The sequence below is a fragment of the Rhinatrema bivittatum genome, chromosome 4 (assembly GCF_901001135.1).
Source record: "Rhinatrema bivittatum chromosome 4, aRhiBiv1.1, whole genome shotgun sequence".
Classification (NCBI taxonomy): Eukaryota; Metazoa; Chordata; class Amphibia; order Gymnophiona; family Rhinatrematidae; genus Rhinatrema; species Rhinatrema bivittatum.
This window is the reverse complement of record NC_042618.1, coordinates 257139568-257155222: the sequence shown is the minus strand read 5'-3', so window position 1 is coordinate 257155222 and position 15655 is coordinate 257139568. Positions and strand designations below refer to the sequence as shown.

Here is a 15655-nt window from a genome sequence, read left to right as displayed (position 1 = left end):
GCAGAGGCTGCAGATAGTTTCCAGCACGAGAAAATCGGCCTGGGGGGCTGTACTGGTGGCGGCCGACCTCCGGAGCTGTTGGGGCCAGTAAGGGAGTGGAAACAGTGAGGGCAAGTACAGGAGCTCTTTCCCGACGGGGGGGCACTCTATTTCAGCGTGCCATGTTGATTTTCTGTGGAGCCGCGTTTCGCACACTTTGCTGGACCATTTCTGCCTGTCTCCTGCATGCCACGTTAGCGTCATGGGCAGTGCGGCCGCCACATGGTGAGGCCTATTTCGTGGAGCAGTGTGTGTGCTCCGTGGGGCGATTGAATTTCTGCCAGGATGGCAGATAATCTCCAGGCAGAAGCTTGCATGGCCTGTAGGACCTTGTCTACCTACTTGAGTCCCCTCTCCCTGTGCCCAGGGAGAGGGGACTCAAGTAGGTAGACAAGGTTGTGCTTAGGGGGTTGGAGCTCTCCTCCAAAGGCTTTCAGCTCAGGAAGGCCTCCCAATTGGGGGAGCCCATGGCAGGGGTCAAGAACATGCCATACTGGGTCAGACCAAGGGTCCATCAAGCCCAGCATCCTGTTTCCAACAGTGGCCAATCCAGGCCAAAAGAACCTGGCAAGTACCCAAAAACTAAGTCTATTCCATGTTACTGTTGCTAGGAATAGAAGTGGCTATTTTCTAAGTCAACTTAATTAATAGCAGGTAATGGACTTCTCCTCCAAGAACTTATCCAATCCTTTTTTAAACACAGTTATGCTAACTGCACTAACCACATTCTCTGGCAAGAAATTCCAGAGTTTAATTGTGTGTTGAGTAAAAAAAGAACTTTCTCCGATTAGTTTTAAATGTGCCACATGCTAATTTCATGGAGTGCCCCCTAGTCTTTCTATTATCCGAAAGAGTAAATAACTGATTCACATCTACCCGTTCTAGACCTCTCATGATTTTAAACACCTCTATCATATCCCCCTCAGCCATCTCTTCTCCAGGGTGTGGTGTTCCCCATCTGATGCTCCCAGGGGAGATCTTGGCGACACTGAACCCCCCTCCTCCTCTTCCCCTGCGGTGCAGGGACACAATGATGGTTGGGAGGAGGAGTTATCTTCTGCCAGTAGCCCTGAGCGCGAGCCTTGGGGAGTCTGAGAGGTTTTTCCCCGGAGTTTATTTTGCTTATGCACGACACATTCCTGGCTAGGCAGGCAGGTGCTCGGACCCCCAGGGAGAGATTCTCTAGGTCATCCAAGCGGCCACACTCAGGGTCTGTGGGCTCGGGGAGCCGTGCGGCCAAGCATAGTGAATCATGAACCCTTCTCTGGACGCTGTCCTCAGGAACCTGGATGACCCAGATTGTAGGCTGTGCTCAGCCAGGAGACAGACTGTTCCAGTGTCCAGCTAAGAAAAAACTGTTTATTAATTTATAATTATTTTAGAGGGCTTCTGTGAATAATATATTGCTGTCTGTGCTTTCATTATAATCTCTCTCTCTCTTTCTAGATATTGACATTGTGTATTAATTTGCTGTGGGTTTATTTAAGATTCAAGAAAAAAACAAAAAAAACCCTTTAGATCTAATTAGGTACTGCGTCACTAATATCTATCTCTTTATTTGGATTTAGCTGTCACTAATAATCTCTGTTTAGATATTTATATTGGAGCATAAATTTGCTATGGGTTCATTTAAAACAAAAGACAAAAATTCCAGAAAGAGTCCTGCTGTAACTAGCTTGGGGGCTGCTGACTCATAGAGCCAGCAGGGGTCAATCAGATCCTTAGTGGGCTGTGCTCAGCCAGGAGACAGGAAGCACTAAAGCTTCTTGTGTCCAGCTAAGTAAAAAGTTTGTTTAACTAAGTAAGCCAATCAGGGAGAGGGTCTTTTCAAACCCAATTGCAGATACAGGGTCCTGAGAACAACCTTGACCAAGGGTTAACTGTTTAACTCCCTCCCTCCCTGCTTCTCTACCCACCCACTCCTGGGATTGGTTTTATGATATAGTCTTCCTGAATACATAATTGGCAACAATATAGGGTGGACATTTGGTAATTCCTCAGGAGTTATCCATCAAATTTACCAAAATGAGGACTATCCAATGCAACAATTGTTGAGCCTTTATATTGAGGGAAATCATCTGGAAACTTAGGGCTTGCCCCATTTGTTCAGAACTCTCTTCCTTCAAAAAGGAGCTGGCTAAAGCAGAATTAGCTGCAATAAAGAAAGCTTCACCCACTTCACAGTATTCCAAAATTAATTCCTCATTACCACAAAAAAAAACAAACCTCAAGGAAAAAGAGGTTTGCAGTGGGCTCAGGTAGGATAGGTCCTGTGACCCACAGACACCCATTCTACACAGTTGTGTAGCCCACATGTCTGCCCCCCCCCTTCTTACACAGGGAGACAAGGAACCCAAAAATCAACAGGATTATTGGTGGGCTCTGGTAGAATAAGACTGGTGATGCGGAAACACACTCTCTCTCAAGTGACACAAGTAGAAAACGCCTTATCTAAATCACATAAGTATAAAGCTTTGGTGAAAGAGATTGACGTGGTATCTGAAAAGAAAGAAGAAATCCAATGCATACAGAAATTCCAAAATACAATCAATAACCAAACAAAAAAGCTCATTTTGCTTGGGCGACTCTGTCATCAGAGGCACTAATTTGAGAACTCTTCTAGAGGGAAACACTACAGTTAAATGCCTTCCAGGATCATCGGCCGGCAGAAAGGCTATTCAGATAACAAACCAAGAAGAAATTAAAGACTCTAAAGCTGATATCATCCATCTGGGAACAAACGACCTTGCTAGTAACAGCATCCAAGTGGTACAGAGAGATTTCCAGTCTCTAGCAAAGCAGATTAGTCACATGGCAACAACCATTACCTTTTCAGAAGTGTTACCTGTTCATGGAAAGGGGAAGGAGAGGCTAAGCTATATTGATAACTTCAATGTATGGCTCAAATCCTGGTGTAAAGAAAAATGTTTTGGATATATTGGGGGCTGGGGCCATGTATGGAACAGAAAAAAGCTCTTTGTCAAAGATGGCTTACATCTGTCTGTGGAGGGAAAAAGGATCCTAAGAGATAAATTCAAATCATATGTCATAAGGCATTTAAACTAGAGGACAGGGGTGACATAGGACATTAAAGTGTCACCCCCCAAATACAAATGCAATGAAAAAGGGCAAAGGAGATGACAAAAGTCAGCTAAATAAGTCACAAAGGGAGTCCAAGAAAAGCAGTAACCTGTACCAGAATAGCTGGAAAGCTATGAGCAAAATGCTCTTACTTTGGGCAATAAAATCCCAGATCTGCAAACCCTAATGGTGGAGGCGGACTTGGACATTGTTGCTGTCGCAGAGACGTGGTTCATGGATTCGCATGATTGGGATACGGCCATACTGGGACATAATTTATTAAGGAAGGACAGAGAGGACAGAAAAGGGGGAGGAGTGTCTCTTTATGTCAAAAACAATATCCAAGCATCTGAGCTGCAAGGAAGATGGGGCAAAGAAGAAGCTTTATGGGCCATCCTAAAAAAGGATGATGGGGCATCCATTTTTATTGGAGTGGTTTTCAGACCTCCAAATCAAATGGAAGAAATAGACAGAAGGGTCAGAGACAGGATGTCAGGAAGTATTTCTTCATGGAGAGGGTGGTGGATGCCTTGAACACCCTTCTGGTAGAAGTGGTGAAGACCAGAACTGTGAAGGATTTCAAAGGGCCATGGGATAAACACTGTATCCATAAAGCCTGGAGGATGGGAATGAAGAGAAGAGGTATGGGGGTGGCGTGCATGAATGACGGCTACTACTTGGAGATTTATACCCTCATTCAATAAACGTTCACACGGTTAATGTGTCTCCAACATTGTTATTTGCTTCAACGGCAAGAGGAAATGTGGATAAGAGGATTTATATTCAGTCAACAACCAACAAGGACTGAATTGTACAGTCTGGGTAAACAAATAAGTGTGGGAGTAGCTTGCTTGTTGTGGCGGTTACTACCCCAAACCAATTAAGCGTGTTACTTCACTTGGAAAACATATCCAGTGCAGCTCACTGCTTCAGTGGCAGGGGGAATGAAGAAAAGATGATTTATATTTAAACAACCAACAGCGACTGAATTGTACAGTCTGGGTAAACAAATAAGCGTGGGAGTAGCTTGCTTATTGCGTCGATTACTACCCCTAACAAATTAAGCGTGATACTTCACTTTGAATGCATATCTAGTGCAGCTCACTGCTTCAACGGCAGGTGGGAATGAAGAAATAGAATTTCCATCCAGACAACATCTAACAAGGCATTGATCTGAGCAGTATGAATATACAAACATCAGGGTAACTTGCTCGATACGATGGTTACTACCCTCAAACATTAAGCCTTATAATTCACTTTGATGCAGCTCCAACCCTGCTCTCTGCATTAATGGCAGGGGTGGAAGGAAATTAGAATCAAATAAAGTTATCAATAAGAGCTCTGAACTCGGAGGTCGGAGTAACAGATAAGTATGAGAAAATAAGTGTGAAAGCTTGCTGGGCAGACTGTATGGGCCTATTGGTCGTCTTCTGCCGTCATTTCTATGTTTCTATGACTCTGATGTGCCACAGGAGGACCCGGAGGTAGACCCAGATGTTGGTATGAGTCCCAGCCATGAGGTCGACAAGGATGATCCAGAGGCTAGGGATGGATCCGGGATGGATGGTGATGACCCTTGTGTAGTTCGCCTTTTTAAAAGGGTGGAGCTAATTCCTCTTATCCCCCAGGTGTTAGACGAGCTGGGGGATAAGACAGCAAAGACAGTGAGCCAATGCAAAGACAGCGAGGTTTCTCGGTCGCAAAAGGGAGGTCAGTGCAGTAGGACTGGATGCCTTAGTATGTCTGGCTGACGGGGATTCTGTTGTATGTGTTCTCCACCCCCCCCCCCCATTCCCGCCTGAGTGGCTGCAGCATCCATGGCTTGTGGATCTAGTCCATCTGGTGGTGGACGGTCCTCTCCGGCTGTGTCACCTGCGGGGTTTGCTTCTTGAAGGTCCCGCATTTTCGGATCGGGAGGATCCCTTTTGTCTCGCGGCCTTGCTTTTGAGAAGCGGCGTTTGTGCATGAAGGAATATTCGGAATTGGTGATTGCTACCGTTCTCCAGGTCAGACGACCAGCCACCTCCCTGGCTTATGTCCGGCTTTGGAAGGTTTTTGAGTCTGGTGTACACAGCAATGTTTGGATCCTCTCCTGGCATCCATCCCGCACATTTTATCCTTTCTCAGCAGGGTTTGTCCAATGGTCTGGCTTACAGTTCGCTGCGGGTTCAGGTTTCCGCCCTGCGCTGTCTTCGAGGCAGGGTGCAGGGAAAACCTTTGTCCTCTCATTCGGAGGTCATTCGTTTTCTGCAAGGTGTGAAACATTTAAAGCCTCCAATTAGAAAAGTCTGCCCAGAATGAAATCTCAATTTAGTTTTTTGGGCTTTCTTTGAGGCACCTTTTGAGCCTTTGCATCAGGCCATCCTGAAGAATATTACGTTGAAGACAGTCTTTCTAGTGGCCATTTGCTTCGCCAAGTGAATTTCGGAGCTTCAGGCCCTTTTTTGCGGATTTCCAACAAGAAGGTGTCCTTGCGTCCTATGCCTTCCTTTTTGCCTAAAGTGGTTTTTGCCTTTCATGTCAATCAGATAGTGGAATTGCCGGAGTTCCTGGAGTGGTCTCGGGATCCTATGATGGCCAGGGACCTTCATCTCCTTAATGTTCGTTGTGTCTTGTTGCATTACTTGAAGGTCACCAATTCTTTCTGACAGTCGGACCACCTTTTTGTCCTGTTCGGTGGAGCTAAGAAAGGGGAAAGGGCGTCGAAGACTACATTGGCCCGCTGGTTAAAAGATACAATTTCTTCGGCCTTTATTTTCAAGGGCCGTTCTGTCCCGACTGGGCTTAAAGTGCATTCCACGTGGGCGCAAGCAACCTCTTGGCGGAATGCTAATTGCATTCTCCCCAGGAGATATGTAGGGCAACCGTTTGGTCCTCTCTCCATAACTTTACCAGGCATTATCGCCTGGATGTGTGCACTCCGGATTTAATGAATTTTGGGGAAAGCGTACTTCGAGCAGGTCTTTCGGGTTCCCGCCCAGTGTAGGTGAGAGTTTTGGTACATCCCACTGGTCTGGAATGATCTGGGTATGTCCAGGAAAGGAAAATGGGTTCTTGCCTGCTAATTTTCATTCCTGTAATATCACAGATCATTCCAGAGGCCCACCCAGGAATTGCTGCTGAAAGACTGGTTCCCAGTTGGGTTTCTAATGCATTTTGCAGAAATTTGTTTTTCAATTAAGAATTTTTACTCTGGTTGAGTGCCACAGTTGGCAGGCATTATGGATTTGGCTTGAAGCCGTTCGGTTCTGGGGAATCCAACCCTAGATTCTAGTTCGCCCTGGTGTAAGGGGGTGATATTTTCTTTTGCCTTGGGTACAGGTCAATACTGAGGGACTGAGGTGGTACTCTCGTTTATGTAGCTGTGCCTCAAAGTTTTGTTTCTCTGCCTCCATGTGCTGGTAGGGTTGCATAAACCCACTGATCTGGAATAATCTGCGGTATTACAGGAATGAAAATTAGGTAAGTACCAATTTCCCTATACAGTAATAAAAAGAACTAGTAACATTTGCTATATTGCTGCTTGTAGGATGGAAGTACAAAGCAATTGGGCAATGAGGGATATTTTTTCTAATGAGAAGCAGTTGAGTGATAAACATCAGTTTTTTTTCAGGTCCTATCTTCAAAGAAAGCTTTTCTATTTTGTGCCTCTTGCTCAAGAAAATCCTTTGAGTTTAGAACCTTCCAATTGCTTCTCATGCAGTTGTATTTTCCATTAAAAAGTATTTGCTTTCTTAATATGATTTTGTCCATGCAGAATGAAGCACACCTGTTCCAAATGGTGGATGAAGCTATGGTTGAACAAAAGCAGATTAAAAATCTACTTATCCTTAAGAAATCAGAAGTAGGAGAAGTTCAAAATCAGGTGGAAGAAGCAAAGAAGAAATTGTTAACTATTTACAGGTTAGTAACTTAGACAGACTTTGGGCTGTATGTACTAAAGCATTTTCCCCATTTTGGCCCAAAGATTTAAATATTTAAATTACTAAAGAATGGTTCTTTTGGTGAGATCGTGCAACCATTGTAATTTTGAATATGAAATAGTAAAGTCTGACAGAACTTAAATATCTTATATAATAGGCTACTTTCGTATTCTCAAAGCTTGGATAACAGAAGGTACCACTCACTGATTTTTATAGTTCATAACAACCAGCCTGATACTATATTTTCACATTGGTCAAGGAAATATCTACAAGTAGAAAAAAGCAGAAGTCACTACAAGTAGTGAACTCTCATTTCTCTTTTGACACCACTGAAATAAAGAAATGCTTAGTTACTGTTAGCGGATACATAGAGCTTAGGGTTTTATAAGTAGCTGTCAAGGTATTTGAGAGCCTTTGTCTTGAAAGCTGTAAAGAGATCATTAACATCATGTAGAACCAGTGGCATAACTGCGGGTGGACCATTGCCCACCCACTTTGGGCTCAAGCCCAACAATTGGGAGTCGAGCAGGGATGGATTAAGAGGTGGGCCAATGAAGTGCTGAGTTGAATAGAGTCAAGCAGACAGGGCCTTGACTTTTTTTTTCCCCCAGCTGCAAGTATTAAGTTCTCTATTGTGCCACACTGTTGGGGTTTCCACCCTACCCCCAGCAATCGGAGTGTCTGTGCGATGGCGCTGCGTTGTGATGCGCTGGTGGGGGCTCTCACCCCCCCAGCCAATGATTAGAGGCTCCCAGCACAGCAGCACTCGATGCACAGTGATGTCCTGCCAGCAGGCTTCTTGCACCTCGCCAGCAGGAGAAGAGGTAAGTCACATGGTGTTGTGACTGAGAGGGAAGGTGAGGGGTTGAGAGTGAAGGATGGGAAGGAGAGAGGGTGGTGAGTGAATGAGAGGGAAGGGATGGGGAGGGACTGAAAGGAAAGGGGAGTGTGATTGAGAGGGAAGGGAGGTGAGAGTGAAGGGAAGGGGGTATGAGTGTCTTGAGAGGGAAGGGGAGGGGCAGTGGGAGAAAGGGTGTAAGAGATGAGAGGTAAGGGGTTATGAGTGACTGGTTGGGAGGGAAGGGAGGTGATAGTGGGGGGAATGGGGTTGAGTGACTGAGAGGTAAGAGGAAGGAGGAAGGGAGTTTTTGCTTCCTGTTGTCTGGGGACGGACATCCAGTCTGCGATGCCTTCTTCCTCCACTGTGGGAAGGGCCTGCTGTATGCATACCCTCCTGTACTACTCCTCTTGAAGACGCTGCTGAAGCTCCAACAGGACGGAGGGACCATGATCCTCATGGCAGCCTTTTGGCTCCAACAGGTCTGGTTCCCACTCATGAAAGACCTGTTCCCTGTACGTACCAGGATCAGTCCAGGACACCTGGGTTGTGACTCCGCACCAGTAGATGGAGACAGACTAAAACTTGTGGGCGGAGCCATATATGCCCCTGTGTCAGTCACAGCCCCTCAGTCTTACTCTGTCTCCAGTAGATGGTGCAGGTGCGGTCACAGCTCCTTCCTGCCCTGGTTTTGGTACTCTGTCAGGGTCGGTTCCTTTTTTCTTGGTTGTTAGGCCAGTTTTCGGCCAGGGTGCTTTAATCTTGAATTTTGAATTTGTTTTCTGTTTACCAAATTGTCACTGTCGTTCCGTCCGCCCTGCCTCCCAGGGGGGTTGTGAGGTCCTGAGGGGACTACCCCCCCTGGTTGAGGCCGCTGCTAGGGTCGAGGACCCGGCTTTCTTAGTAGCAGCGTCAGGGGTGACACCGGGGAGCCCGGTTCACTCCCCCTGTTGGATTAGGGCTCCAGGACTGTGGACAGCGACAGGTTTGTTTGTTGTAAAAAAAAAAAGAAAGACGTGTTTGTTTTTGTGCCGGCTCTCTCTCTCTCTCTTGTCTTGCGACACCGCTCTCCGGTGGGGGGGCGCCGCTGGCGGCGGGGGGGGGGGGGGGCCGGCCGTTCGCTGAATTTTATTGGGGGTGTCTCTTCCCTACTGCGGTCCTTGGGCCCCGTTTCGCGCCGTTTTTTTCGCCGGCTTGACTTGCGGCTCGATTGCCGGGCCGGCGGTTCGGCACGCGCGCTGCTTCTCGGGCGGTGAGGGATCGTCCGTGGCGCCTTGGGGGGGGGGCTCATTCGTGACCCGCGCGGGGGAGCGCGAAAGAAAGGCCCCAAGAGCTCTTCCCGCTCCGTGCGGCAGTGGCGGCCATTTTGGCCACAGCAGGCGCCTGAGAAGCAGGGGGCCCCCTTCGGCGGCCGCGAAATGGCGCGGGACACGGCGGGCGCCTGAGCGGCGGGTGGCCCCCCTTCGGCGGTCGGCTCGGCGGCTCATTCGCCCGGTGCTGTGGAAACTGAGGCGGCTAGACCAGCATTTGTTGCTGCTGCAGTTGGCAGCGGTCCCGATCGCGGCAGCGGTCCCAATCGCGGCTCGGGCGACCATTTTACCGCCACGGTCTACAGCGGTCCCGATCGCGGCAGGGGCAGTTTTTTTTTTTTTTTGTTTTTTTTTTTGCAGCTCCGGTCGGCAGCGGTCCCGATAGCGGCGGGAACCTTCGGGGGGGGGTGGGGCAGAAATTCGTCGCCTCCACTTCTCCTCAACGGTTCCCTCTGCGTCCCTCAGTTCCCGCGGGTCCCTCGGGAAAGGGGGCAGGAGTCGTTGGGCCATGCGCTGGGTTTTTAGGGCCCGTATGCCACGCAAACGTTCAGCGGTTTAACGGCTGGGGGTCTCGTAGCGCCGTTTTTTTCTAGGCTTCAGGAACGGCAAACGGTAGGCCCCGGCCGGAGGGCCGCGAGTTAAAAGGTTTTGAGGACCATTCCACCTCTGGACGATTGGGAGTCCTCGGTCTCGTCCTCGGCTCAGGAGGGCTTGGAGAACTCGTCCCCGCTCCCGAGGGGGGCAGAGAGTGACAGGCACCCATCGCCCAGAGCCAGGCATTAGCACCGGACATCCGAAGTGGCAGTTACCAGTTCCCAGGGTTATCCAGCTGTTCTCCTTCCCGTCATTCTGGAAGAGTTAGGGATCTCGCGCCTCCGGGGGAGGCTGGAGGAGGCTCCGTGGATTCAGGGTGGGTCGGTTCTGCGTGGCCCTCTACCACCTTCCCGGTCCCTCTCTTGGCTATAGACCTGCGGCATTGGGACAAGGACATCCTGGTCTTGGGGCTGAAGGTTCTCCACAGCAATGGACAAGTTTTACCCTCTGCCTGAGGAGGCCTTGGAGGTGTTGCGGGTCCCTAATGTGGACTCTTCCACGTCAGCAGTCCCGAAGCGCACTCCCATCCCAATGCCGAATACCGCGGACGTATGGGATCTCTAGGATTGTACTTTGGAGTTGCAATTGAAGAAGGCCTTTGGGGCTTCCGCCCGGGGCTTGAGCCGCAGTCTGGAGTGATTTGCACTTCGGGCTGGATTGGGATGAGCCCATCAGCTTCTGGCCACTGAGGGAGCCCTGGCGTTCGCAGGAGCCAAAGCTTCGCAACGAAATGTGGTCGGTCCATATCTCGCCGAGCCCTGGCGATCACAGGAGCCAAAGCTTCGCAACGAAATGTGGTCGGTCCATCTCTCGCCGCAGCCTCAACACGCCGTTCCTAACGTCGGGGCGCGGTGATGTCATTTTTCGAGGGATTGGCCGGCATAACGTCAGACCAGTAGGTCCTCAACGTGAGAAGACACGGCTACGCGTTCGATTGTGCTCGTGCTCCAGCGGACAAGTTCCTTATCTCGCCCTGCAAGGCCCCGAGAAGAAGGCTGCTGTGCTCGACACCATCCGACGCTTTGAAGACTTGGGAGCTATCCCGGTCAGCCAACACGGCAAGGGCCGTTACTCCATCTACTTCATCGTCCCGAAGAAGGACGGCACGTCCAGACCGATGCTGGATCTCAAAGGGGTAAATCGATGCCTTCGCATTCCTCACTTCAAAATGGAGACGATTCGTTCAGTCATCGCCGCGGTAAGGCCTGGTGACTTCCTGGCCTCCCTGGATCTCACGGAGGCATATCTTCATAGGCATTCATCCGTCATTCCAACGCTTCCTCAGGTTCTGCGTACTAGGGCGGCAGTACCAGTTCCGAGCGCTCCCGTTCGGGCTCGCGACGGCCCCACGTACATTCACGAAGGTGATGGTAGTGGCGGTGGCGCAGCTGCGCCGAGAAGGTCTCCTGGTGCATCCTTACCTGGATGATTGGTTGATTCGGGCGAAGTCCGAGGCTCAGGGTCGGATGGCGGTAGCCAGGGTCCTCCACCTTCTGCAGTCCCTAGGATGGGTGATCGACTACTGCAAGAGTCATCTGACACCCACGCAGACCTTGGAATATCTGGGAGCTCTTTGACACAAAGCAGGGCAAGGTGTTCCTGTCGCACGAACAAGTGTGCAAGCTGCAAGCTCAAGTACGACGATTATTGTCTCTCCGCCGACCGCGGGTCTGCGTTTGCTTATGGTCCTAGGGTCTACGGCTTTAACGCTGGCGCTGATTTCCTGGGCATTCGCTCATCTGCGACCATTACAGTCCTCCTTACTATCCCGCTGGAAGCCGGTCTCGGAGGAACTCAATCTACCGCTTCCGCTCACGGGACACGCGAGGTCCAGCCTGCTCTGGTGGCTGGATCCCAAGCATCTGTCGTCTGGGGTCTCTCCTCGGGTGCCCAACTGCACAGTGGTGGCCACGGATGCCAGCCTCTCCGGTTGGGGAGCGGTCTGCCTGGGGAGCTCAGTCCAAGGCCTATGGTCCGTGTCGCAAGCCCAGTGGTCTATCAATCGCCTAGAGACCAGAGACGTCCGTCTGGCCCGGCCTGCAAGCCTTCCTGCTGTTGCTGCGGGGGAAGGCAGTTCGAGTGTTGTCGGACAATGCGACCACTGTGGCATACATCAACCGCCAGGGCGGGACAAGGAGCCCCCAGGTGGCGGAGGAAGCTCAGCGCTTGATGGCCTGGTCGGAGCTACATCTCAGCAACATAGCAGCGTCTCACATTGCGGGAGTCGACTACGTGCAGGCGGATTTCTCAGCCGTCATCGCCTGGTTCCCGGAGAGTGGGAGTTGGGTGACGAAGCATTTCTGCTCGTTTGCAAAACGTGGGGGGTGCCCCACATGGATCTCTTGGCCACGTGACATAACGCGAAGGCCCCGCGATTTTACAGTCGACGTCGAGAGCGGGGGGCAGAAGGCGTCGATGCGTTGGTGCTTCCCTGGCCGACGGATGTCTACGTGTTTCCCCCGTGGCCGATGATCGGCAAGATCCTGCGGCGCATAGAGTTGCATCCGGCCAATGTGATCTTGGTGGCACCGGAGTGGCCGCGCCGGCCGTGGTTCGCAGACCTCGTACAACTGGCAGTAGCGGCACCCCTTTGGCTCCAGGGAATGGCGGCCCTGCTCCATCAGGGCCCCGTCTGTTTGGAGGATGCGGATCATTTCTGTCTCGCAGCATGGCTTTTGAGAGGAATCGACTGAAGAGCAGAGGTTATTCAGATGCGGTGGTGGCCACGCTACTGCGTTCCAGGAAGCAGTCGCCGTCTCTGGCTTATGTCCGTGTCTGGGTGGTCTTTGAGACCTGGTGCGTGCAGCGTGGGGTGGACCCCACTTCGGCTTCCGTCTCTGACATTCTGGCGTTCCTCCAGACAGGTCTGGCCAAAGGTCTGGCATGCAGTTCCCTACGGGTCCAAGTGGCGGCGCTTGGGTGTTTGCGAGGTAAGGTCCGTGGTACGTCTCTGGCGCTTCACCCGGATATTTCTCATTTCCTTCGGGGTGCTCAGCACCTTCGCCCCCCGTTACGTCTTCCTTGTCCGGCTTGGAACCTCAATTGGGTTCTCTCCGCTCTATGCACGGCGCCGTTTGAGCCCTTGACACGCGCAACTCTTACGGATCTCACTTTAAAAACGGCATTCTTGGTGGCGATTGCCTCGGCACGGCGTGTTTCCGAGTTACAGGCCCTGTCCTGTAACGAACCTTTCTTGCGTATCTCCGATTCGGGGGTTTCCTTACGGACGATTCCTTCCTTTCTACCGAAAGTGGTCTCGTCATTTCACGTGAATCAATCAGTGGAGTTGCCCGCTTTTGCGTGCGGAGAGTCCTCTGTTCCAGAAGCGAGGGAGTTACGGAAGCTTGACGTGCGGGGATCCCTTCTCCGATATCTGGATGTCACTCATCCGTTTCGGGTCACAGATCATCTGTTTGTCCTGGTCTCTGGACCAAAGAAAGGGTCTCTGGACCAAAGAAAGGAGCCGCAGCGTCACGCACAACGATCGCCAGTTGGCTCAAGGAGGCCATTGGTTCGGCGTACTTGGTGCGGGGAAAACCTCTTCCCGTGGGGCTGCGGGCTCCCTCGACTCGATCTCAGGCAGCGTCTTGGGCGGAAGCTTCTCAGGTGTCGCCTCGAGAGATTTGTAGGGCGGCCACCTGGAAGTCGTTGCATACCTTTATCCGGCATTACCGGTTGGATGTCCGGGCTACCGTTTCCGGGGGTTTTGGAGAGAGGGTACTCCGAGCGGGACTCTCTGCTTCCCACCCTCAGTAGGTTGCTCTGGTACATCCCAGGTGTCCTGGACTGATCCTGGTACGTACAGGGAAAGGAAAATTAGTTTCTTACCTGATAATTTTCGTTCCTGTAGTACCAAGGATCAGTCCAGGATCCCGCCCGCAGTGCTGCGCTGAAGTAATGGAGAGTCCGCTCTTTGTTCTGAATTCCTCGGTTCCGCTTGTTTAGCTCTCTCGGTTGGAGAGTCTGTTTCCAGGAGAGCTGTTTTTTTCCCGTTCTATTAGCGGTTTCTAGCTCGTCTTAGTGGCTGTGGTTGTGTTCTACTTTGACATTCCGTATGACTGAGGGGCTGTGACTGACACAGGGGCATATATGGCTCCGCCCACAAGTTTTAGTCTGTCTCCATCTACTGGTGCGGAGTCACAACCCAGGTGTCCTGGACTGATCCTTGGTACTACAGGAACGAAAATTATCAGGTAAGAAACTAATTTTCCTTTGATGCAGGCCCCCATTAGACTGGGGATGGCACCCAATCTGATCACGCAGATTCAGGTTGCCCTGCGCCATCTGATCCTCCAAGCGTTTGCCCCGACAGCTTGGATGTTGAGCACGTAGTCCTTAGCCCTTAGCTCTTTCAGACTGTGTATCTCAGATGTTCGTGGCTTCTAGGAAGCCTTCCACCAGGAAATCCTACAGCTTGAAGTGGAAAAGATTTTCCATCTGGTATGTGGAGGCCTGACTTAGATCCTTTCTCATGTCCCCTCCCCCAGCTGTTGGACTACTTATGGCATCTTTCCGAGTCTGGGCTCCAAACCAACTCAGTCAGGGTTCATCTTAGTGCTGTCAGTGCATACCATCAGGGTGTCACTGGCACACCTGTTTTGGTGGAGTCTTTAATAGGCCGTTTCATGAGGGTCCTCCTCCAGCTGAAACCCCCTCTTCGGCCTCCTGTTGCGTCCTGGAACCTCAACGTTGTCCTGGTATGGCTCATGCGCCCTCCTTTTGAGTCGCTGCAATCCTGTGATCTGAAGTTCCTCGCCTGGAAAGTTATATTCCTGATGGCGATTACTTCGGCTTGTAGAGTCAGTGAGCTTCAGGCCCTGGATACGTACCTGCCATACATGAGTTTCTTCCACGATCGTGTTGTCTTGCGTACACACCCTAAGTTTCTGCCCAAGGTTGTAACTGATTTTCACCTTAATCAGTCCATCATGTTACCCACCTTCTTTTTAATGCCTCATTCCCTGTACGTATCCGGATCAGTCCAGACACCTGGGTTGTGACTCCGCACCAGCAGATGGAGACAGAGCAAAACTTGTCGGGCTTCCCTACATATAGTAAGGTGCCACCCACAGCCCCTCAGTCTTACTCTGTCTCCAGCAGATGGGGCAGGGTCACTCACAGCCTCTGGGATCCCTGGGGTTTTTTGTAGTCAGGGGTTAGTTGTTTGATTGAGGTCTGGTAGGCAGTCTCAGATTAAAAAAAAAAAAAAAGAGAAGATTTACAAAAGAAGAAAAGGTGCAGCAGCCTTGTCCTGCAGCCTCCCAGGGGGGTTGAAAGGTTCTGAGGGGACCATCCCCCCCTGGTTGAGGCCGCTGCTGAGGGTCGAGGGCCCGGCCGGTCACAGGCAGCAGCGTCGGGGGTGACGCCGGGGAGCCCGGTTCACTCACCCCCGCTGGAGCAGCGCATCAGGACCAGGGACAGCGCAAGTATACAAAAAAAATAAATAAAAGAACTGTTTGTTTTCTGAGCCGGCTCTCCGTTGTCAGGCGTGTTCCACCGCTTCGGCTGATATTTTCAGTTTCTTTTGTTTTTGTGTGCTGCCTCGGTCGGGATGCGTTCGGGGATGCCGAAGGGTTCTTCTTGCCGCGCGTGCGGCTCGGTGCGCGCGAGGGTATTTGTTCTTCTTGCGTTCCCGGGGGTGAGGGGTCGTCCGGGGTCGGTCGAGGGGGCCGATCTTGGCCGGCGCGATCGCCGCCGCGGGAAGGCCAGCGACAGGAAGGCATTTCGGACCCGTTCCCGCTCAGCGCGGGAACGGCGGCCATTTTGGAGACAGTGCAGGAGGCCACGCGGAGGGCTGCTGGTAATGGCGGCCTGCCTCCTACACTTTCTCCACAGCAGCGCCCACCCGGGGGGGGGGGGGGGCACATCCC

General features: G+C 51.3%; 1 protein-coding gene across 1 annotated transcript in view; it reads left to right on the top strand.

Moving 5' to 3' along the window:
* Window positions 1-15655, top strand: part of SMC1B (structural maintenance of chromosomes 1B) — a 941781-nt gene that overhangs the window by 583311 nt on the left and 342815 nt on the right. The window contains 1 exon segment of the mRNA XM_029600056.1: window positions 6878-7023. Within this exon segment, the coding sequence (XP_029455916.1) occupies window positions 6878-7023 (146 nt within the window).